This window comes from Anthonomus grandis, chromosome 22 (assembly GCF_022605725.1).
Source record: "Anthonomus grandis grandis chromosome 22, icAntGran1.3, whole genome shotgun sequence".
Taxonomy (NCBI): domain Eukaryota; kingdom Metazoa; phylum Arthropoda; class Insecta; order Coleoptera; family Curculionidae; genus Anthonomus; species Anthonomus grandis.
Genome location: NC_065567.1, coordinates 44,518,451 through 44,544,472, shown reverse-complemented (window position 1 = coordinate 44,544,472; position 26,022 = coordinate 44,518,451). Strand labels below are relative to the sequence as shown.

The following is a 26,022-nucleotide window of genomic DNA, read 5'->3' as shown; positions in this document are numbered from 1 at the left end:
TTTTATAAAATAACCTTCATCTAGAGACAATAAGGACCAACAAAGTATTAAATAATCCATTAACACCGACCATAAAATCATATAATTCAATTCCGCTAAATTTTCAGCATGTCAACCATTTTAATGAATTTGTTAAAAAAGCAAAAAATTATCTTAATAGTAAGGTCGATTGACGTCACATATTGAATTGTGTTATAGTCACAATATACTGTTGTAATACACCTACAACATTTTGGCCCAAGATTACATTATGGTGTCATAGGCACATACCTGGAATATAACTGTCTAGAGCACAGTGGCGGAAATTCAGCGCTTCTCGGTCTGTCTATTACCAAGTTTATACGGGCAATTAAACACTAGCGTGTAAGGTTTAGAGATAATTAGAAAAGGGAGTCCACCTTAAGATTAAGCATCTGTTTACCATTGACAACCTGGGAATTAAAAAAAAAATGGTTGAGATAACTAGTTAAATTAGTACTTGAGAAGTTGACTAGTTTAATAAGTGAAAACAAAATAATTTGTCAAAAAATTAACCTTAAAATATCTGTTTATTTATTTTTTTTTAAATATTTAAATGTACTTAAATTTGTGTTGGTAGCAGTGAGTTAAATCCGTTGAATGCTGACAGGTGTTTACATGGTAGTTTAAAGCGGTTTAAAACATGATCATCCATTTATTTAAATCAATTCAACCTAAATCGGTTTACGATCGCTAAAGTGGTTTACGGGTGTTTACAGATGCGAATTATGTTAAACCGATTTCCACTAAACCACTTTACGGTGCTCGTATAAACTTGGTACGTTACATTAAAAGTACATCGCACGAGAGCTTTAATATCTCCAATTTAACATAACATTACATTATAGGGACATATCTGTGCTAGCTGAGTAGCAATAACATTCGGCGAACATAGAAGTCGAAGATGCGGAGAGTGGACAGAAGGCTTCCTTGCATAAAGATTTGAGAGCTGTAAATTGTTGGTTTTCACTTAGGTTTTAGCGGATCCATGTACATTGTGCCGAATTACAATCATCCATATTTAAATTGCGTACAGTAGGGCCTAAAATATCTTGAAGTTTGGCTACTGCTACTTCTACCTATATAAGTGTAAAAGTTGCGTAAGAAGGTAATCCTAAAATCTAAAATAAGCACTGAAAATGGTAGTGTTAAGTGTTGCCTATGTTCTGCTTAATGCAAAATAGTTTGGTACATAATCTGTATAGCGAAGGGACGAGTAATATTTGGGTCTCAACGCAAAATCTCGTAAAGAAAAAGTTTGCATGTCAAAATTCTTGCAACTGCGTTTGTCAACTAGGTTTTACAGGTAGAAAATCGAACTCACTTAATTTTGAGTAGAAGTGGCTGCATACTAGGTCAAAACAAAAATCTATAAAAGTGCATATCACTAAACTTTATAAATGTATTAATATATTTTTTTTAATATAAGGTTTAAAAATTGCTGACTAGATATAACCTATAAGGCACCATATTTTTATTTAGGCTGGCCACGATGTTATACTGAAAGACATTAATTTTAGGCTTGACTCACATTATCCCGAATTGCCTTATATAAAATTATAGTCTATATTTCATTTAACATGGCGGCCAATCTTAACAATAAAGAACGATTTAATACTATACAAAAAAATCTAAAACTAAAATTTTGTCATAGGAGAAAATGTATTTCTGTATACTTTTATAGAATCTTCTGAATAGACACTTTCTATTGATCTAGAACTCCTTGGTCGAATTACCTTTTTTTTACGGTAATTTTCACGCTCTTCGGAAGCATCTAAAATTTTTTTTATCACAAACTTTACTTCAGTACATTAGCAAATAAACAATACCAGTTATTCTCGGCATATTACATGTTACCTCCGGATAAACTGTGGTTTGTTTCAAAGCACGATTATCAGGACCGTATTTTGTAGTCCCTCTATAATCTTTGTAGTCTCTTTGCATTTGTCTATATTCGGAAAGTTCTTGCGTTACTTGAGTCTTCTTTTTATTTACCTTGCTGTCAATTTTTTCATATTTAGTTACTAAAATTGGAGACGACGCGGTTGAAGAAAAAGCGCCATCTGGTTCTTGCCTTTCCTAAAAGGATATATTTTTAATAAACAACAACTTTGCTATACCAAATAATTTTAGTACTTAAACAATTTATATGTGGTAAAATTAATATTTCTGCATATAAAAGATGGCCAAAATAATGAGCCTTTGAAGCAAGCCCAGGATTTGCCATCTTACTAATTAATAGATACAAAAATAGGAGTATATATAGAAGTAAAAGCGCTACTTCTATTATAAAACGGAGGCTCAAATATACCCTTAAGTCATCTTCAGTGTCTGAAAATATCCTTGGATTCGTTAATTTACAAAACCCACAAATCAAGCTTGGTCATTCTTTTATTTTAAAGGTTTTTCCATATTTTCACCCAAAACATCTAGCAGCTAACTATTTTATTAGTAAAACTATAAGCATCTTTCTTAACTTAGTTTACTTTTCTACTTTGACACTCTACTTGATGACCGAAACTAGTTTTAGAAGAAAAAGAGCGAAAGTACACCAGGAAAATCTTATTAGAAAATTATCCTGTCCAATGTATATAAAATAATATAATATAATATAATATATAGAGAAACGATCACTAGCGATTACATGCCTGATTTTTTTTTTAAATATAAACAAAAACTTAGCCACTCTTCTACTTGAGGAATATGAGGGACTTTGCAAACATTTAAAGTTTGGTCCTCCTCCCTAAAAGCATATTAAGAACAAGAGGAGAAATTCCTAAACTAAAGGAAAACTATGTTTACTATGATTTTAATAGAAAAGTTATCAAACAAAAAAGTAATATATTTACCTCAATTTTTAGAGAGTTAAACTCAAATGGCAGACTTGTGGATTCATTTTGGTCCTTGGAATATAGTCTTAACTGATATCGAATGTTCGCCTTTTCCCTAAAATATTTTTGTATTTACGGATTTAAAGCTATACTATAATGTTAGTCAAATGTAAATGTTCATGTTTTGAATATAAATATTCACAAAAAAGTTCATACATTAACTCGAGATATTAAACAAATATTTGAACAAATTGATAATTTCTTCAAAAATCAACGAATGTTAGTTTAAGGACATTTAATTCTGCTAAACCAGCACATATTTTTATAAGTCAGCAAACATTATCATTATTTCAAAAATTATTAGAAAATTAAAAAAAAAACATTTAAAAGATATAAAAACTATTCCAAATCAATAAGACTACAAAAAAAACTTGATATTTACTACTTGCTACTATAATTTTCAATAGGTAAAATATATAGTAGTTTACTAAATTAAGATTAAAACAAAATATCGCATGCTACTTTTTAATATCTACTTACTTTGCTCTTTTTTTCTGGAACTCCTCCTCTACGCACCTCATGATATTTAATTCTTTTAGTCGTTGCCTTTCTTTCTTTTCTGCTTCTTTTGATAACTTGTCTGCAATCCTTTTTCGTTCAATTTGACGCATCGTACTTTGGAAAGTAAACTTTTTTGGTTTTGATAATCTTTCTTCTTTATTTAAAGTGCCTTCCAAATTTAAATCTCTTAATGACTCTGGCATTTTAAGCTCCTCACAGGACTTAGAAAAAGCCGACATTGAAAACGTTCTGGACTCAACAAAGTCGTCCTCCTTTTCTTTTTCTGGCAAATACATCAGTCTTGAATTTGGAGAAACATGAAATAAAGGAAATTCTAGAATATCTGGAGAATTTTCATTTAGAGAATTTGGGGCTGATCGACTTAAGAACCAGTTATTATCGTTATCTACATCTTTTGATATTAAACGCTGTTCTGTATCTTTACGCAAAGATAATGTATTAAATACCCCTGATACAGATCGTTTTATTTTTCTTATACTTCTTAAGCCAGCTTTATTTAAGCATGCTGCAGCTGAATGTGAGTCTCTAGGTAACGATAAGCTAAAAACGTGAGGACGTTGTTTAAATATTTCCTTACAATCATCACGCCTCATTTCCTCAAGACTCGAATCATCGCCTAAGTCTTGCTGTGGTGTCCAAGATGTTGAGAGTGGTGGTTGAGCATCACCCGAGATACCAGAGTCTTGAGACGGAGCGTCTAATAGTCTCCAAGCTACAGAAGGTGAAAAATTTGGTATTTGTGGAGGTTTTCGAGGTAAAACAGGCCGAAGACATAAATCAATTTCTGGAGTATACTCATCAACTTCGTCTTTACAAATTTCAAAATCATCTCTTGTCATTCCGAAATAAAAAGCTTTTGGCTTTTGATTTTCTGTTGCTGGTAAAAGCGACAGTTCAAGAGTAGAACACTCTTTACCAGATGGATCCGATCGGGTTATTTGTTGATCCAAATCGGTATATTCTTTGGATGAACTATTTATTTCATTGATATTAAGGGTGTTAAAGTTATCTTCGATTATTATATTTTGGTTTTGGTCCATAAGTCTTCCTTTGATCTGTTTAAATTGTTCAGTAACTTGTTGAAGCTCATTTTTTAAATCCGTTAAAATGTTTGTATCAAAATTAGGTAACGATAACCGGTTTGTTGGGAGATTATTAGAACATTGTTGACGAATAATCTTTTCTTCCGCCAAGATGGCATTGCCATCAGATTGGCTTGCAATCACTTGGTTAGATTCCAGTTTTGTTTCCATTCTGGTTTTATATAATCGAGCACGCCGTGGTTGATAGTCATCAGAAGCAACATCATTGTTTCTTAAAATATACTTTTCCTAAAAAATTAATGCATGTTAATATCCTCCTTTTCAAAATTATTTAGTGAAAATATTATGATAATTTGCATTTCTAACGTGCAGAGGATGGTGCAAATACCACTGCACTTAGCCTTCAGTAGGCTCATCTTGGAAGGAACAAGTACACCGAGATTTGGCATATTGACGAGAGAGTAGGAAAATCGCATAATATGTGCTCCATTTCCTTGTCTTCGTGATTGAATGTTTACTTAAATTTAGACAAATGGCCATTTAATTGACAGTGACCAGTGAGCATACCTGTTACCAGGTGTAGTTTCCTTCTGGTCTGCGACAATTTGGCGATTCCCTGCAATTTGTTTGAGTATCTGAGAAGCTCTTTAGAAAAAAAAGCATATAAGAGTAATCAAAACTTCGATTAGCTCTCAAATTTTCGCCATAGATCCACAAAAGGCTTAATGCAAGTGGTTTAAAAGCATCGACCCTCTTGACTAGGTATGGCAGCTCGATCACCCTAACTGTGATTATGCCATTATTATGATAATATACTTACATGATTTTTTTCACATGGTGGCGATGGTGCTTTATATTTTTTCTTTAACTTCTTCTCCTTTAATTTACTCTGTACGAGAGAACTATGTAAGTCTGGTTCTGACTTGTATGATTTAATTGAGAAGTTATATACATTATGACTAGAAGAAAAGTCTCTCTTTTCCAAATAGCCTATGTCACTCTCTTGACAAAGAAAATTCTGGTTTTTCAAATTCATTTCAGATGACTTCTAAAAAATAATACACTGTGTTATGCTATAAAACTACAGTGCATTCTAAAAGTTATGTCTAAATTCATTTAAAATTCAGGGGTGTGTTCGAAAAAAAAACACTCGGACCCGTCAATTTTTATTTCAAGTTGCGCATTTTTGTACGTGAAGTTTGTATATACAGGGTTGCTCAAAAATAAATTACGACCATCAACTTCATTTTTTCAAATGAAGGCACCTTTTTTTATTTCATCTTTGAATTTCGCATGGAATTCTACGTATGTTTCATGCATCATGTCCTATGTCTTAAGTCAACAGTTATCGAAAAAAAAAAAACGATTCATGTACAAATAAAAAAAGAACAAAAATTAAGTTAAATGTTCAAAATTGTTGGCATTCACGGCTTGACAATATCCAAGGCGATCAATAAACTCTCGTTGCACATTTTCAATCATTTCCGGAGTTATGGCGCGCACTTCTCTGCGAATTCTCTCTTTCAAGTCGTCTAGATTATTTGGCCTATTAACAAATACCCTCGACTTTTGTATAGTATCCCCACAAAAAAAGTCCATTGGTCTTAGGTCAGGCGACCTAACAGGCCATTCGATGGGTCCATTCCTTCCTATCCACCGATTGGAAAACGTTTCATCCAAAAATGTACGCACAGTGGCAGCATAGTGCGGAGAAGCGCCATCTTGCTGGAAAATTAGTACTTCGTCAGGATAGTCTGGGTCCAATGGATTTGGAAATAAAGCTAGTAATGCTGGAACTAATTCAAATTGGAGAAAATCGAGATACATTTGTCCCGTTAAAGTCTTTTCAAAGAAAAAGGGACCTATTACTCTTCCGCGCACTATTCCACACCACACATTTAGTTTTTGAGGGTACTGGGTATCTACCTCCATCATCCAATGCGGTTTTTTTTATTGCCTAATATCGACAATTTTGTCTGTTTATACTACCATTCAAACAGAACGTGGCTTCATCGGAAAAAATAATTTTTGTTACTAAATTATTATGTAGATTGCACATGTTTTGTAAGCGTTCACAAAACTCATTTCGCCTATCGAAATGGTCATCAAATAACTCTTGCACAGGAATAACTTTGTAGGGGTGATATTTGTGCTTTTTAACTATTCGGTGAACTATAGATTTCGCCATGTGTAAATTTGCCCCAATCTGCGACAGAGGAGTGCATGGATTTTCTTCCAAAGAAAGCAAAACGTCAAGTTGTTCATTTTCATCTCTAGCAGGACGACCAGATTTCAGCAGATCTCTAACATGACCGAATTCTCTAAATTTAGCCTCTATTCTACTCACCACCTTTTGACATATCGGAGGACGATCAGGATGGATTTCATTGAATAATTGAGCAGCTTCTCTTTGAGTACGTGTTGTATCACCAAACCTAACCATGCACAGAATTTCTATTTTTTCTCGTTCTGTTAACTTTACCATTGTAAAAACCGCAACTTTGCTCGTACGCTTCACACTTGACAATATCTGCTTGGCGTACAACTGTCATAAAGTTTCTATGAAAATACACGGTCACCAGCCAACAATAAAAAAACACGAATGAATGGATTTTGCTCTGTATAAAAATTCTCAGAGATAAGGTGACTCGTAAGGTGATCTTCAATAATAATGTTTGGTCTTCTTTTTTTCGATAACTGTTGACTTTAGGTATAGGACATGATGCATGAAACATACGTAGAATTATAGTAGAATACAAAAAAGGTGCTTTCATTTGAAAAAATTAAGTTGATGGTCGTAATTTATTTTCCAACCCAACCCAACCCAACCCAACTCAACCCAACCCAACCCAACCCAACCCAACCCAACCCAACCCAACCCAACCCAACCCAACCCAACCCAACCCAACCCAACCCAACCCAACCCAACCCTGTATATACAAACTTCACGTACAAAAATGCGCAACTTGAAATAAAAATCGACGGGTCCGAGCGTTTTTTTTTCGAACGCACCCCTGAATTTTAAATGAATTTAGACATAACTTTTGGGATGCACTGTATATAGATAAATGTAATTTGTACTCTAGTCTTGACTTTGAAGTATTAATGTTAAACGACTATTGCGTTTATTTGTTAGGTTTCTATGGAAACTGACACCGTTTTCGATATTTTGCGTTTAATCTATTTTAAAACATTTCGTTTATGGTATTGATGACAATCAATGTAATAAAGGTTATGTTTGGAAACCCAAAAATTGACGTAAAAGAGTGACTAGTTCCAATTTCATAATTTGTGTGAAAAATAAAAGAATAACTTCAGGGCTCCATGAGTTTAGAGGCAAGGCAAGTGACCAAATCCTAGTATCGGTTTCAAATTTAATTAAAAATATATGTGAGTAAATTTAAAAGGACTTCAACTTTCCTGAAAAAAAAACCTAGTATCGCCGACAGTACTTTTTGTGCGAAAATATCAACTAAAAAGCTTTAAACCAATTAGGATTATTTACTCTTAAAAGTTTGACTGAATGTGCTACTTGTCTGCTTGTACTTTTCTTTCAAAGTTCTATAAAGAAATAATTGTCACTACCAAAACTAAATATTCCAGTCACATTTAAAAAAGTGCATTTAAAATAAAAATATCAGGAAATATATTTTTAGTTTATCAAGTATATAACTGATACAACTCAAGCCGCAAACCAAAGTTTCATTGAAAGTCGAAGTAAATAAAGATGTAAAGCAATTAAATGGCAATTAAAAAAATATATATTAAGCGATAACGCTTTGTGAGTAATAAATGATTTGCTGGAGAGTAAACTAATAGAATTTTGCATCCTATAAAAGAGTTAAAAATAAGCAATTTTCTCAGCCCTTTCATTCTTTCGCGCAAGAAATATACTGTAATACTCACACTCTGTCTCACTTGGTGATGTCTACCTGATAAAGTACCCCCCGATTGTAGGATATTACCATTGTTCGTTTGACGTAATCGCTGTCTGGATTTTAAATCAGATATTACTTTAAGCTGTGGTTCAGGTTTGGTTATCACTTCCATCGATGACTTATTGAATTGTGAACTTTCGAAGCGATGATCGTTCGATGAGCTTACTTGTTGACTTCTTATATTGCCCATTATTGTTTGGAATACGTTTCAGAGCAGCATAATCTAAAATATATTAAAATGTAAGTTTTAATAAGAAACTTTTTATTACTATTACATGAAACGATTATAAAGGTACATAGAAAGGCTATAGAAGTATTTAAACCCACAACCTAGTACTGCAGCTTAATCAGTGATGTGTTCTAATAACCTAATTCCTAGAGGATAACATTACTACAATGTAAAATTACCAAAAAATAATGAATTCTTCAACGAATAGAGAAATTTGTAATGAGTTAGATGCGTGCAGGGTAAGGAGATGCTAAATTGAGAATCTAAGAGAGTCAGTGCTCTATAAGGCTGACAACTAGAATGACTGGCATATTTACCAATGAGTTTAATAAGGCAACAATGTTTTCTATACTGGGTGTTTCAAAATTCGGTGCACATATTTTCAGACAGTACTATTCGAGTCAAAATAAGACTTTTTTCCTATGAAAATATGCCTTGAAATGCTTCTCTTCAGAGCTACAGTCTGCGCAAATTTCTTCAAGAAAATCGATTATTTGGAACTGTGACTACAGTTATGCATCAAATCTCCTGGAATTTTGCCGTCCTCGTTTTTTTTTGATGCTCTTTTCAGTTTCCGTCCCAAAAATTATCCAATCTTATCCAATTTTAGTGGAAGATTTAGGTTGATTTACCCTTTTGATGGCCTCTATATTATCTATTCTAGCAACACCATCTAGTTAGGCATAAAGAAATCTAAAATTTTGGTTTCTTTCATTTAATCGATATAATGAACACTTTTTGAGAAAATCCCTGATAAACAAATGAAGAGCATTATTAAATCCGATTAAACTATCAAATTAGAACAAACGAAGTGGGCTGTGACTGATTTAATTTTTGTCAAATTAAATTAATTGTATGGAAAAAATGCAAAAACAATAATTATTGATTTTTTGATTGCTAACTAGATGGTGTTCTAGGTTTTCAAAACTCTTCTAGGAAACCTATGGCAAAGATATGGCCGTAAGGGTAATCCCCCTAACAGCCAACCTTTTTGAGACGGAAAACCCAAAAAAAAAACGACTTTCAAAAGATTTTACGTATAACTATAGTCAGCGTTCCAAATAATCGATTTTTTTCAAGTAATTTACGCGGCCTGTAGTTCTGAGGGAGTATTTTAGGACACACGTTTATAGGAAAAAAAGTCCTATTTTGACTCCAACAATACGCTCCTGAAATATTTGCCCCGAATTTTGTAACGCCCTGTATATACATACAAGAAAGGAGATAAGAGACTGTCAGCCAGTAAGTATTTTACCTAATGTATGTAGTATTTGACCTATTTTATCTGCCATTTTATCTTAGTTTTACATCTAATAGGTATACTGGATATACCTTGTGTAATTGATTTCCACTGTCATATCGGTGAATCTTTAGATGAGAATCTCCATGTAATAGATTTTTTTTATAAATCGATAGATTTTGTCCGTCATAAGCTTTAAATTCCTAAGCCAGTGACCGGTTAAAAGACCTGTCACTAGCCAAATTTCGCGTCTTTTTAGGCGTAGTAGATTTATGGTGAGACAGGCAGAGGGCCCACCTATGTGCGCTTTGGCCTGTCTCATACCAGGGGACTCAGTCCATCTTCGGTGGGTCCACTTGTCCAGCAGACTCTTCATTGACGCGACCGCAACGCATTTGGCGATACCAACTATGGGTTCCGGCCCCATCGGCACATTCGCGGATCCCAGTCTGGCAAGAGAGTTCGCTTCCTCATTACCTGCATGGCCTACATGGCCAGGTATTCAGACGAGCTGGACCCTGTATCCAACCTGTACCAGTTTTTTCAGGACTTTTATGCACTCTAGTATAGCTTGGAGCTTACCTTTGCGGTGAGTGATAGCCTTAATGGCAGCTCTGCTGTCCGAGCATATTGATACGACTGTATTGCGGTGTCCGCAGCTTAGGATTTTCTGTCCGCATTTTAATACAGCGAATACTTCGGCCTGGAAGACAGTGGCGTGCTCCCCCAGCGAGTATGCCCTACTGGTATGTGGGATCCCACCAATAAGCCCTGATCCAGCTCTGTTATTCATTCTGGAGCCATCTGTGTACCAGATAGTCACCCTATTTAGCAATGCAGGTCTTTAGGAATGCTGCCACTCCTCTCTGCCTGCAATGTGCGTCACGAATCCCTCGCAGTCCACAGTTACTGGAGCCATGCAGTCACTGCCCATCAGAAGGAGAGGACATTCCTGTATGGCCCGTGACCAAATTTTTGTGTGACGGGTCTCGCCAGCACGTAGTTCGCCGAGGACGTATAGCCTGTACGCAGTCCTCATTGCCTCGAATTGCACAACGAGGTCCAGAGGCGGAAGGCTCAGCAGAGTCTCAAGCGCTCTAGTTGGCGCCGTCCGCATGGAACCCGTTATGCTGAGACATGCAAGATGTTGGACTCTGTCCAGTTGTGCACGAATTTTCGCTTTCTCAGTACATGGCCACCAAACGATAGCCCCGTATGTGAGAAGAGGTCTCACAATGCGCGAGTAGATCCAGTGGAGGATCTTAGGAGACAGACCCCAGGTATTGCCGAAAGCCCGCCTGCAGGCCAATAGCGCGCAGGTGGCCTTCTTCATTCTGGTGTCTGCATGATCGTGCCAGGAGAGTTTGGGATCCAACTTGATTCCCAGAAATCGAACTGTCCTGGAGTAATGCAGCTGCACGCCACCTAGAGATATAACAGGGGCGTGCCAAAGTTACGTCTCCTCGTGAATAGTAGGAGCTCTGCTTTTTCAGGGTTAATCCTGAGACTCCCCCGAGAGGCACCATGTGTCCACCATACGCAGGGCTATCATCATAGGGCCCCGCATTGAGACGGCGTCTTTCCCTGGGCAAAGGATTACCAGATCATCAGCGTAGGCCTGTGTGTATAGGCCAGCATTGTTTAAAAGATTTATCAGGCTGTCGACCACAAGGCACCACAAGGTAGGGGACAATACTCCTCCCTGCGGGCAGCCCCTAGCCGCCAACGTTTCGACAATCTCGTTGTTGAGCTGGGCAGATACATGACGTTTCGAGAGCATGGCCTCTATCCAGCTAACCAAACAGGGTTCTGAGCCGCAGCTCTCGAGTGCTTGGCAGATTAATGCAAAAGGGGTGTTGTCGAACGCCCCTTCAATGTCTAGAAACGCACCCAGACAGTCCTTGCCACTACCCAGAGCACCCTCCACCTTCCTAACGAGGTGGTGTAGGGCCAGGTCCGTGGATTCGCCCACCTGATAGGCGTATTGGTGCACATGCAGTGGTTTGTTGACCAGGATGCCTTTCTTAAGGTATCGATCAATCAGCCTCTCCATCGCCTTCAGCATAAAGGTGGTAAGGCTGATAGGTCGGTACGATTTGGGATCTGTAAAATCGCTTTTTCCGGGTTTCGGAATGAAGACGACTTTTACTTGACGCCATAACTTTGGGACGTAGCCCTGAGCAAGGGACGACCTGAATAGTCTGACTATGTGTGGGGTTAGTACTTCCAACCCGTTTTGCAAAAGGCATGGATATAATCCATCCATGCCCGGAGATTTGAAGGGGGGGAATGTCTTGATGGCCCATTTCACCCTCTCGCAGGTAATTATTCTTCTAGCAGTCTCGAACTCTAAGCGAATCGGAGCCCGAGAACAGCTAGGAGGATTGCGAGTTGTGTTGGAGTCTGGGAAATGAGTGCGTGGAAGAATCATTGAGCCATATTATCAGGATTAATGAATCAAAAAATGGCATAAAGCAATTAGTGATATCTCACAAGATTCCATTTTAGATCCATTTTTTCAAATATTATTAAGGTAATTTGCTTTACTGGTGTTGTACTTGAGTCCGTTCTCTGCTGGTCTTCTAAAAACAAGCTCTCAATTCAAAATTACCAATTGATGTCGAAGCCCGGAATACCAGTCATATCTAATAAAAAATTATTTCTATTTAGTGCTAAATCTCAAAATGACAATTTGTACTTCAAGTTCAGGATGTGGGCAGTTGTGATTTTTATTTTCTTTAATTCTAATCAATAATAGACAGAGGAGAGATAATAGACAACTAACAGAGGATTCTTACAAATAATTTGAATTTTGCAAAACAAATACTAGGTAACAATAATTGTGTTTACCAAAATTTATACAATCGTTTTTATTTTAACCGGGAAAGAAAAAAATAAACATTTGATCATACTTTGATCGCGAAAAATTTATATTAAAGACCTGTAATGCCTTTAATGAACGACGTCTTAACCGAGAACCATTAATAGTTGGTGGTGTATAGAATGGCAAAAAGATTTAGAGAAACATTTTTTTTTAAGAATTGGAGCTCCGAAAAGGGTAGTAAATAATAAGGAATGGCTGGAAGAATTACTAAAAATAATACAAAATCTATTGGAGAGCTATATGGTTATGATTTTAATAGCTTCAATAAATTTTATCAGATATGATAGACCTTTTAAATAATGATGAAAATATTAGGCAAGCTTTTATTCTTCGAGAATGGATAAGGAAAATACTTCGTTTGCAGCGTCAGTATTTCGTTGCCAATAAAAAGCTTAAAATGAGTTGAGAAAAAAGCAAATTTTTGCAATTTACCTTTTGGCATGAAATTAAACATTTAAAAATTGTTATTGATGTACATCTGAGCTGGGATTTTGCTGATAGTTCAGAAATGCTAATATTTGCAGATTTACTAATATTTGAAGGACACTTTAGCGGATTTTAATTCTTATCACGCTTTCTGAAAATCTTATCGCTTAAAAAACTATATACTTTTGTAGAATCTGATTTATATCAAGCGGTTCGGTTGTGTTAAAAATGCAAAAAATGTGTTAAAATCCCGAATCTACTCTTCTTATTAAATCCACAATAAAATTCTTCCCAGTCACCACAGCTAAAAAAGTATAAGCTAACATTTGTATCTATCTTCTCACAAGAGGCTAAAAGTTTTTTTTAATAGAAACCGCGTATTAAACCTTAATTGTTTTAGTTTAGTTGGAGGTAAGATAGTTGACCTTATTACGGAATAGGTTATCAGAATAAGAATAGGAAAGTTTACAGATAACTAGATTATAGGAAATTTTAAGGAAAAACAATACAATTTAACAAACCATTATCAAGGAGACGGAAATTTGACAAATTTGATCTTCAAAGTGAATCGTCAAGCAAATGCGCCTATTAAGAAGAAATGTTTTTTTTTGTGGGTATATTATGAAGAATAAGCCAAAACTGTATATGTAAATAATAATTCATTATACAGGGTGTTTGGAAGGTGAGTAGCCAAGGAAATGGTGAATAGGTGAGGTTACTGGCTATTTAAAACGCATAGTATTTTTTTGTTTTTCCTCAAATTTAAGGAGTAAAATATTTTTTCCTTTTTTTATTAGATTTTCCTCGTTTTTTGCTTTAACCTTCAATTTTTTTTTAATTTTTAGCCAAAATGGCGCACAATTAATTTTATTTTAAAGACTAATGTTGTCTCATTCAGATTTAGGTAATAACTAAGAAAAATATTTAAAGAGAAACTAATAGTGGAGTAACAAATTTCCTCAAATCAATAGAAAAAAATGTTACGTCAACTTTACAATGGAAAAAATAATAATAAAATAACTTACGAAAAACAAATAAGTTTGTCTTCAAGGACGCGTGAACCAATTTCTTGAAAGTAACCTAATTGAGCAGGTATAAACTTATGCCTCTTTCTAACACAGCTAAACCTGTTACGCTATAATCTCCTTTATCATTCGGCGACACTCCTTTTGTGTGTTCCTCCCGCTACCTTAAACTGTTACCTGTCACTAACCATAATACGAGTATTATTTATTCGAGACTTACGCATATTGTTTTTGTTGTTCATTTTCGTTAACTTTGTTTTATTGTTACTGTTGCCTACTATGGCTGGTGACTTTACAAACGAGGAGTACGCCGATATTCTAATGGCATATGGTAGAGCTGATGGAAATGTACGAGAAGCAAAAAGAATTTACCAATAGCGTTTTCCCAATAGACGCCAACCTCAATCGTCATACTTTTAAAGCGACCTTTACACGCTTAAGAGAAACTGGTAGTCTAAATCGCCGTAAACCTGGAGTTCGCAGATAATGTAATGTTGCTGATGACGAACGAATTCTGGAGCTTTTGACGAAGATCCCACAACGAGCATCCGGACTGTAGCTGCCAATCTAAACCTAAGTGTATGGAAGGTCTGGTCTGTTCTTCATGCCAACGGAAAGCATCCCTTTCATTACACTCCCGTGCAAGATCTTGAAGAAAACGACTACCAAAGACGCATTCCAGGTTTTCAAGAGAGGGAATTACCAACTTTTTTAATTTGCATTATTAGGCCTCAAAAGAAGAAAATTCAAAAATGAAGAAAGTCGTGTCCTTTCAAAGGAAACTCTCAGTAAACGTTTGGGCAGGCCTAATTGGTAATACCCTTATTGGTCCACATTATTTACCGGATAATTTGAATGGGGATAATTATCTAGATTTTTTATTAAATGATCTGCCCGAACTCTTGAACGAGGTTCCCAATTTTCTCAATGAAGAACAAATGACGTTCCAACATGATGGGTGCCCAGTGCACCGGAGATTGGCGATCCGGGAGCACCTAGGCAATGCATTTCCCAATACTTGGATTGGCAAAGATGGCGCTATCCCATGGCCTGCAAGATTACCGGACTTGACGCCGCTTGATTTTTACGCCTAGGGCCGTGCAAAAGAACTTGTGTATTTCGAACCTATAAATACAAGGGAACAATTGATAGGAAAAATTAATGACGCTTTTGTAATAATGAGACGGAAACTAAGATTACAGTATACCACAAGTGTAAGACCCTGTTTATTTTCTAAAGAATTGAAATATTTTTCTTAGTCATTAAGATGAAATTTATCGGTCCGACCGAAGAGAGGTCCAGGATATTTACAAAACTAAAGCTAGCTCAGCGGTACCGTAAGTAACCAAATACGGTTTACACTTAGCGTTTCCCCTCGGGAATTATTTTTATGTGTTTCGATAAAAGAGTGTAATAAATATTTGGTTTATAAAATTCATTTGAGTTTTGGTCACTAAAGAGTGAAGTTATTTAATAAAAACAATAAAGAGTGTTGCGACGTGAAATAAGCTGTGTTGGTTTGGTGTAGTGTTTTACTACAAGAAAGGGTGAGTGTTATCACAGAGTATGCTTATTTCTATCTTATTGATTACACCGATATTTTACCTTTTTAATTAAAAATGTGATTAATGAAATATTTTAATGACCGATTGTTGTTTGTCTTGCTTGTGTTGTTGTGACGATTGTTTATTGTTTCTTGTTAAGATACTGAGCTGGTCTGGGACCATTGCACAGCTCGTTGTATTTAACAAGGCTTTGAAATTGGAAAGGACCCTCGCGTTTTGGTGTCCATTGCACCCCTCAGTACAAAGTGTGTTATCGTCAGGTGGTCTAGATCGGAGATTGCTGTCTCAATCTCATGTTTTATGATAATGTTTTTGGTAGCATTTTGGCTACGGTTTGTGAGTAATGTAGTGCTCATGTTTTGGCATATTGAACGATTGTATATCATTCAATATTAGTACGTTGTCGTTACTGGGACATTTAACAATCGGATAAAAGTAATAAATTGGTTGAATAATGAATTTTGGGATATTTAAGTTAAGTGGTTAAATGTTGGTGAACATGAATTAAATGGTTATCGTAAAAGTAAAATCACTGAGCAAGTTTAAAACATATGAATTCATAGTTTTCATATTAATGAGTTTTAGAACGGTGAAAGAGGTGCAACAGATTTAGCAGTGTTTGAAAGAGACATAAGTTTATACCTGCTCAATTAGGTCTCTTTCAAGAAATTGGTTCACGCGTCCTTGAAGACAAACTTATTCGTTTCTCGTAAGTTACCTCATTATTTTTGTTACATGTGGCATATCGTTAGAAAGACTATTAACTAGAGAACTTTTTTAAGACACTTTAAAACCCCACAACTTTTTTTTAATATTATTTTTTCCATTGTAAAGTTGACGTAACATTTTTTTTCTATTGATTTGAGGAAGTTTGTTACTCCACTATTAGTTTCTCTTTAAATATTTTTCTCAGTTATTACCTAAATCTGAATAAGATAACGTTAGTTTTTAAAATAAAATTATTTGTGCGTCATTTTGGCCAAAAATTAAAAAAAAATGAAGGTTAAAGTAAAAAAACGGGGAAAATCTAATAAAAAAAGGAAAAAATATATTACTCCTTAAATTTGAGGAAAAACAAAAATACTATGCGTTTTAAATAGCCAGTAACCTCACCTATTCACCATTTCCGTTTGGCTACTCACCTTCCAAACACCCTGTATAACTAAAAAATTACCTTGTGAGTAGGCTGCAACTAATACGCTTGACCTTAACACAGAACCTTAAAACATCACCACGGGACAAATAATGACAGTACGAATATTGCTGTACTATCCGAGTTTACTAAATATAAAAGATTTGAACCTATCAATACAAGATCAACCATACCGTCGTTCAAAAAGCAACTTTCACACTAGGTGTGGTTCTTTTTAGGAATTCATGAAAATGAAAGTGAATATCAAGTTGTATTCTTAAATGTTCGTCCCCATAAAGATGTTCCCAGACATAATTTAGTACACTTATAAGAAAATTCACTTTCTTTTTCATCTTACCTAATTAAATCCGTTTATGTAACTTGCAGGTTGCTTTTTATAAGGCAACTGATATTCATTTTTTGCTAATGGACTTTTAATAAACTTAAGTTTTTATCGTTAACTTCTTCTTATTTTTTAGAAATAAAATTGCCAGTAGTCTGGTGGTCACCATTAGTTTTGCTGATTTGTGACACTGTTTGGCAGCACGTTTAGTATAATTTTTGCAAGTGTAAAAGCTTCTTTATTAGTTTCTGTGATAAAATCGGAGCAGAGGGCTAAAACATATGTGTTGGCAAAGCTTATATAGATGTGTAATCTAAAACAAGTATTGCAATTTACTTTTTTAGCTGCCATGTTAATATATAAAGTTTAAAGTGATGCTGTAAGGGTAAATGAATTAAGTTAGATTTTCTGGTAAGTTTCTGATCGGAAAAACAATTCATAGGCATGGAACTTCTATTTTGCATATGATCGTCGGCGCGTAGTTAGCTACAGACACATAAAACAACTGGAATCACAACAAGCAGAGGTCAAGTTGTCTATTAAATTGTCTTACTGATGTATGAAATACTAGAAATCCGCAGGAAACAAATCAAAACTATGACATCATTACTATCAAACAACGACCACTGAGAAAACACTCGTATCACGCAAGACTTGTTATAACCATGAAGAACTCTCCGAAGAGGACAACCAATTTGCGTCTTGGTAATTTGAATAGCCTACCCTGCACTAGCTTACTATATTAGCTACCTAAGAATTTTATTGTATTTAACCAAGGTCAGTGGCGTTTTTATCATTAATTTTAGCTGTGTGCAATGACTTCTTTATTTATTTCTGGAAGTCTCCCTCTTTAGTTCTAACATTAAACAAAACACAAAATCCACAATAAATATAATAAAACTAAATCAAGTGGTGACATATTTCGCCTTAAATGCGTCATCAGACCTATGAATGATTAAAAAGAAAAACCTTTAGTCTCCCGTATACATTAGAAAACTAAAATAAAACCACTTACCGGACAATAACACAACAAACACCAAATTTATATTTGTAAATACAAAATTCATATTTATGTTAAAAATGAGCAGGACAAAAATAATAGAAAGAAGCTAAATAATAATATAAGAAGCTTATTTTTTTGAGTTGGGCCCAGTTTCGCCATTCAGCCAGTAACCAACTTAGGAGAGCTTCGTAAAAGTTTACTGAAATCTGTCATGCTAATCACAAAAAAAAAATCTCAATTTCCAGATATATCTCATATGCCCAACCCAACCCAACCCAACCCAACCCAACCCAACCCAACCCAACCCAACCCATGTAAATTTTAAGGGAGTCAATTATTGGCTTCCCTGTACATTTTATAGAAAAAATGTAATATAACTTTTTGAGGAGACCAATCTGGCAAACCCTTGTGCAAAGTTTCAAAAAATTTTAATAAGCGTATCTTGAATTATTTAATTAAATGTAATTGCAAAATTAGCAAATTTTCAGGTCAGGTAACACCAAACGGGCACCAGTAAAATGAATATTGTCACTGACGCGAGGAAAAGTGTCAATAAATCAGTGACTGTCAGATATTTGAAAACAAGTATGAATTACTCAATCGACGAAAAAATAGCCATAATTAAGTGGCATTATGCGGGAAACAGTTTTAGAGCAGTATCTGAAATGTTTTCAGTTTATTTCCCCACCAAGCCCATTCCATCCAACAACGTTTCCGTTTAAAAATTCCGTTCAACTATTAAACGTTTGTTTAATAGTTGAACGGAACGTTTTATTGTCAATAAGTTCGAATCCAAAGGTACCGTAATAAATAATTGTAAATGTTCATCTCAGGATATCGAAAATAGAGCCGAAGAAAGAGAGAACAGATCTCAATATTCTACTGAGTGTGGAGGAAAACAAGATGGTTAGTACGAGGGTTCTTGGGCAAGAGGTAAATCAACATCATACAACGGTATTGCGCACTTTAAAAAAACACAAATATTATTCGTATAAATTCGAAAAACATGAAGAGCTGCAGGAAGGAGATAAAGAACGAAAAATGGTATTTTGTTTTGAAATGATGGAAAGAGCAAATAATAGGAATTTTTTAAGAAATATTTGTTTTACCGATGAATGTACATTTACCCTCAACAATGAACCAAAGAAAAAAAAAAAGAAAGAAAGAAAATGTGCTATATTACGTAAGAATAATCTTCTGTACAAGCATCCTACAAGCTAAAAAAAACAAAACAAAAATACAATTTCAAAAATTGACAAAACAATGAACAAAATTAAACACAAAAAGACAAAATTTTTTGAACATACCTGAATTAAAGATAACTAAATAAAACAATCAATTACTAAATAAAGGTAAACTTGTTGACAAAACTAGAGAAGAAAAAAGGAAAAAAAAAACTTTCCAACATGTCCAAGGTTAAAACCTATCATTAAAAAAGTCATCCAGGTTATAATATGCCTTAGCCAATAAAAGCGTCTTTAATTCTCTTTTAAATTTCTTAACATCAGATATATGTCTAACACATAGAGGAACATGATTGTAATTTTTTTTACTTATGTAAATTAATGAATTTTTGGTAAGGGAAGACGTAGGAATAGGTAGGGGAACATCATTTACACGACTAGTCAAATGGCCAGTGTCAGAGGGTAGTTTGGGAATTTTGTGAATAAGAGCAGGATTTTTTTACAGTAGGATTTTTTCAAAAATGAAGAGGGGTTTGCAAGAATCTCTTAACTTAGCAGAACACAGGTATCTAACTGCTTTTTTTTTAATAACAAAGACAATGTTAAGTAGCCCCTTATTGGTTAAACCCCAAAAAGGCAAGCCATACCGAATATGAGATTCAATAAGTGAAAAGTACACTGAACGTGCAACCACCCCTCCCAGCTCTTGTTTTGCCATTCTTACTGCAAAACATCCAGAAGATAATTTCCCAGCTAAATGTAAAATATGATCTTCAAACAGAAGGCGACCATCAATGGTAATTCCTAGGAACTTGCAGCACTCTTTATTCTGCAAGAGGGAATTTTCGTCAAACATCAGACCCTGAACATCGCACTTAAACCCCATAATAGACGTCTTTTTGACATTAAACACGAGCCTGTTGGAAGCACACCACCCTGATAAAATCTGAAGGTCTTCAAGGATACAAGTCTTAATATAATCAGAATTTTTATGGCTCCATAGTATGGTGGTATCATCAGCAAACTGAACCACCTTGCCCTGCAGTTTCAATGAACTCAAGTCATCCACATACAGTAAAAATAACAGTGGTCCCAACACTGAACCCTGGGAAACGCCGCATTTTAGGAATCTAGAAGCAGGCAAACGCCCAGACACTGTAACCTTCTGAGTACGATTTGATAGATAGGACTCAAGCCATCGCAACGCTACGCCCCTAAAACCATATTTATCGAGCTTAGATAACCGTATTCCATAATCCACACAGTCAAATGCTTTGGATAGATCACAAAACACTGCCGCCGATGACTCTCCAGAATTCAAAGACACATAGACGCTCTCCAAAAAGCTAAAAACAGCATCATGAGTCCCTTTACCGGCTTGAAATCCAAACTGATTTGCAGACAAAATGTCATTATGATGTAAAAAGGACAAAATTCTGCTTTTTGCAAGTTTTCCAACTATCTTAGAGAGGGTAGACAAAATAGAAATGGGACGGAAATTACAAGGCTAATCCAAATCTCCACCCTCATAAAGAGGGATAACCACTGCCTCTTTTAAACATGAAGGAAAAATGCCAATATGTAATGAATTGTTTATGGCAGAAACTAAAGCATTTAATGCTGAATCAGGCAAAAAGAGTAAAAAATCCCGAAGATATCCCAACAGCTCCAGATGATTTATGGTTTTTTAGGCGTTTGATTTCATTTTTATGCCCTTGAGCAAGATATTAGGTATATCACAATAATAGTCGTTTAAAATGTCAGGTCTTAACTCCGGTTCAGATACTTTTCTATGGCAATGTGTAAAATCATTAATAATCGACCAACAAGTAAGTGGGTCAGAGGCGGTTTCAAGTGCATTCCAATTTACCGAAGCTGTAGCAGCAGAAAAAGCATTGAAATTTCTCCTGCTGAAAATTCTTTCCATATAATGAGATGAGGATAATACAGTATTATATGGCATTTTAGCAAGAATAGCTTCATGGTCGGAAATACCAGATGGGAGTACTGTGCATAAAACGTCATCAAAATTTGTACAGAAATAGTCAATTGTAGTTGCAGATGAGGAAGTTATTCGTGTGGGAGAAAGAACGTGCATTTTCAAGTCGTAAGAATTTAAAATACTTAAAAGAGAAGTACGTGGCAAGGTTTTAATAGTGTAGTTGATATTAAAGTCAGCCAATATAACCTAAGAGTGTAGGGACAACTGGGATAAAAGAGAATCAAGTTTGTCCAGAAACATAGCAATATCTCCTGTAGGTGGCCTATAAACACAAAGAATATATAAACTAAAACGCAAATGTTCAGAATTGCCAGTATTGGAGCCAAGAAAATGAATATCGCTTTGTTCATACTCGGACACAATATCCCCAAAAAACAAATGTTTTCGTGAGAATTATTGGACACCATATCATTGGACCCTTTCTTATGGACTATAACCTAACAGCTAAAAACCTATTTGGACTTATTTCAAAATCAAATTGGACCCGCCTTGGAAGAAGTTGTTCAGGAAGATCGAATGATCTGGTACCAAATGGATGGTTGCCCGGCCCATAATGCCAGTATGGTTAGAGAGTACTTGGAAAATGCTTTTAACGGCAATATTATTGGTCCACGGTACCGGATACTTTGGCCAGCCAGGTCACCTGAATGACTTCTTTTTGTGGGGTCATTTAAAAAGTGTCATTTATAAAAGTGTAAAATTTTAGAATCTAAACCAGTTACAAAACGCTATTTCGTTAGAATGTAATAAAATTTTCCAATATCAACTTAGTAACGTTAGAAATTAATTTTATGATCGGTTAGGATATTGTTTAGCTGTTAATGGGGGGTTGTTTCAACATTTGATTAATTAATATTTATATGTAATTCTCTATTATTTTTAAAAAAAGTTATTTTATTTTATTTTATTTTTCCACACTTAGTAAAATATTAAAAGTTCTGTTCTCTCTTTTTTCGGATCTATTTTCGATCTTCTGAGTTAAACATTTACAATTATTTATTGCAATGTCTTTGGGCTCGAATTTACTAACAATAGGTTTAATGGTTTAAATTGACCAGATAGGCTTGATGGGAAAATAAATTGAAAATATTTCAGATAGTGCTATTGGTTTAATTAAATTCTAAGTATGATAAAATTATTTATTTAATAATCGATAATAATAATTGTTATTGGTTTAACTTCATCGTTATATTAAATAAAAGTTTAGATAAAAAAGTAATGTTAACGTGTCTTACTTTGAATGTATGGTTGTGAGATTGATAAAACGAAAAAAAAACATTTCTTGTATTCGGCTGTACGTCAGATTTGGCAAAGCCTTTTAACAAATTGTTTGCTGGTGGCTGGTATCTGGTTTTACCTGAACCGAAAATTTGGTAATTTTGCAATTACATTTAATTGAATAATTCAAGATTCGCTTGTTAAAATTTTTTGAAGCTTTGCACGAAGGTTTGCCAGATTGGTCTCTTCAAAAAGTTATCTTACATTTTTTCTGTAAAATGTACAGGGAAGCCAATAATTGACCCCCTTAAAATTTACATGGGATTTTCTATATTCCACTCGGCAACGCACCACCCGGTATATTATAAGTAACACGTAAGTCATACATAGATAACTTGTATATAAAAATATTAAAGAGTTTCTTTTCAAAGCTCAATAATTATCATTTATACAATAAATAAAATATCTAACGACTTGCAAAACTGTTACATTGTTCAATTACTAAAAATAATGTCTTCGTATATATGTACATTCGACCTCGACTTTATAATTTTAACCAAGTAACCAGATGAAGCTGGCAATCACATGATAAAAGTCAGTTATAAAGTTTTTATGTTTTCTTTATGACGATGTAACACCTCCTTTAAAGCACTCATTATCAATTTATTTAGGTTTATCAATAATTTTTTTATACCAGTATGAACCTTAAGCAACTAGCCAAAATAAGGTTATATATATATATTGAAATTGTTAATGTCATGCCCTATTAAAAAATAAATGAAACAACTAGTTTTGCCTAAACCACGAGGAAAGAAAGGACATTACTTTAAGGCGTATTCCTTACTAGTATGCTTTCTAATTTGCACTAACTTTATAATAACCTATTCAAATAAATTATATGTTAATATTGGTCTAAATTAACTCAAAGTAAGTTTTTTACCGCTAAATCCAATATTGGCTTTACTGACAAATTAAACATATTAAATTTAATATATTAGTAATTAAAAATATGAGTCATGCTTTTATTGTAGTATGCCTGAATTATCTTCAAATCATCTTAAATTCCTAGCTACCAATCTTGACACATTCTCCACGAGCTATAAGTCGAGAGGTTGGTTTAGCGTATATCCGATGTTTGACCCTATCAAAGGCCCTTAAATTGACCCTAAAACAACAGTGTATATAAAATATACCTACTTGGTGATTTGGAAGGCCATTTCAGAAAATAAGATTAGTGGTCTACTGATAAATCCAAGCTTCCTCTCAACTAAGCCGAGCATAAAATAATCCAGTATCTTAGGGATAGCTGATTTTAACATTAATAATTCATGGTGTTCTAATCTTGTTTGGGTTAAAACAATTGCTTTTTGGAATAAAAAAAAATTAAAGGAAAATAATAACACCAAGAGCTTTATGATGTTTGACAAATGAGAAATCTTATGTATTTTAGGATATTTCTATTTTAGAGTCAGATTTAAACTCAAGTACTAAGAAATTGTTCAATGAAACCAGTAATTAATACAATATTAAAACAGCAGAACTTTTTTTAAATAATTTCGTATCACTCATCCGGCGTGTGTTGGATGGTATTCTAAAAATCAGTCCCGAATAAGCATGAAATTTCTGGGCACTGTTCCTTTTTATACTCGACTATAAACGTTTTTCGTAATTTTAATGGTGAAATTTATCAAAAACTAATGGAAATGGAAAGTAAGGGAATACTAATAATCCAGCCGTGGTTTATGTAGTGGATAGTAAAGAAGTTGACGTTTTTAATAAAAACACATTACCCGATTTTGTACATTATATGCGTCAATTTTTAGAAGCATTTTTTTTCCAGTGGTAGGGTGGAATACTTGTTCTGAGTCTATGGACTTTTTTTCGAAGAATCTCTCCAAAATATGCGTTCGTTGCCGGTCTTTGCAACTTTCAGTTTGTTTAAATCTCTGAATGGTTCTTATCACTGGAGATTTGAAAGTTGGTGTGCGGTCTTAAATATTGTATTGAAAGGGTCTTGAGTTTGTTGGTAAGATCGCTCGCGATCTCCGAATCCTCGAATCATAAGCAATATGATTCTTTCTTTCTCAGAAAGTACCATACTTATTGAAAAATAATTAAAACTAATTTATAAATTTATTCAAGTGTTCAATTTGACAATAGTTATAGGTAATCTGACACTTGTCATAAACAAGCAAAAACACTTAAAACTCATTAATAACATTTTTATCGATGAAGTTCTTTTTAAAACTATCTTATCTTTTAAACTAGTGAAGTAAGGTATAGCATATGTTACAATAAGTTAAAATTTCGCGTAGAATCGGAAAATGCATAAAAAACTATACTATTCTATTAAAAAAAGGTAACTTTGGTCTATACTACTGTTGTGATGCCTCCTGTATATGCAAAGTTATCTTCCTAATGTAGATCCGGAAGAGATCTATAATTTTGTTTGGGATACTTTCTGATAAAAGGGCGCGTTTACGATATAATAACGGGCAAAGGGAAATTACCACTAATACTCCTTTTAGATCCGCCCTTGATAGGTTTTAGATATTTAATCGATTTGAATCGATTAAATGGATAGACCAGAATACAGTAATTCTTTGATAAAAATTCCTTGCAACACAATCGATGAAAGTTTTATATCCGACAAGATTTCGATATTTGATTTTATAATTTTAACAAGGAAAGAAAGTAAAAATTCAAATGGATTTTATAAATTTTTCACAACTTTCAACAATATCGATATTATTGTATAATTAAATACCTATGTATTGTTTATATAATCAGTAAGAAATTTGCATATTTTATGTGCTTAAAGCATATAGGCAGTAAAAATCAACGATAATTTTTAAATATAAACTTTAAATTCAATTTGACTGAATAAATAAATTTTACCTTTTCAACTCTTCCCAGCTCAATAACCTCTTTGTTCTTCATTTAAAACACAGTGAAATCACCAAACTGTCGTAATAAGAACATATTTAGTTACATTATGAATTAAAAAAACGAAGATCTTTTCTTATTCACATCATATTCAGGTAATATCGATATAATATTACTATACGTCGCAGCCACTTTCACCATGCACTTTACTTGAGTACTGCCAGTGTGTAAGCGTAAAATCTGCTAATATAAACAGTTAACAGTACCTACGGGGGATTCTACCTAGGAATATTTAAAAGTAAAAGAAGAATGTACCAAGGAGTACCGGCGAGAGTATTTTTAAATAGAAGCCGCAATTATTACTTCTGTGTTATATTACGTGACAGGAAGTATTGTTGCAAATTTTTTGGCGGAATAAATGATTGATGATACAGTAAAAGAGTTTATCAAGAGCTGATAAATTTTTGTTTGTT

General features: G+C 34.3%; 1 protein-coding gene across 3 annotated transcripts; it reads right to left on the bottom strand.

Moving 5' to 3' along the window:
• Positions 1–1,396: 1,396 nt before the first annotated feature.
• On the bottom strand, positions 1,397–25,758 carry LOC126748333 (uncharacterized). 3 transcript variants are annotated; one of them, XM_050457484.1, is made up of 7 exons: positions 25,562–25,758; positions 8,381–8,635; positions 5,295–5,522; positions 3,390–4,762; positions 2,868–2,964; positions 1,848–2,097; positions 1,397–1,792 (listed from the first exon to the last, which is right to left on the bottom strand). In XM_050457484.1, exons 2-7 carry the CDS (start codon positions 8,600–8,602, stop codon positions 1,656–1,658), a joined length of 2,307 nt encoding a protein of 768 aa, XP_050313441.1. In that variant the 5' UTR covers positions 8,603–8,635; positions 25,562–25,758; the 3' UTR covers positions 1,397–1,655. The 3 variants fall into 3 exon arrangements, with proteins under 3 accessions (XP_050313441.1, XP_050313444.1, XP_050313442.1); XM_050457487.1 differs by having other exon boundaries at positions 5,295–5,519; XM_050457485.1 differs by lacking the exon at positions 25,562–25,758 and adding an exon at positions 16,956–17,082.
• Between the last annotated feature and the right edge of the window lie 264 nt (positions 25,759–26,022).

Bases quoted from the DNA above. Each gene is read 5' to 3' on its own strand.
- LOC126748333 (XM_050457484.1), bottom strand. From the start codon at position 8,602: ATGGGCAATATAAGAAGTCAACAAGTAAGCTCATCGAACGATCATCGC. The intron at 2,098-2,867 runs GTAAATATATTA...ATATCCTTTTAG, and splicing joins TTAACTCTCTAAAAATTGAG to GAAAGGCAAGAACCAGATGG. The intron at 1,793-1,847 runs GTATTGTTTATT...AAAAAATTTTAG, and splicing joins TAATATGCCGAGAATAACTG to ATGCTTCCGAAGAGCGTGAA.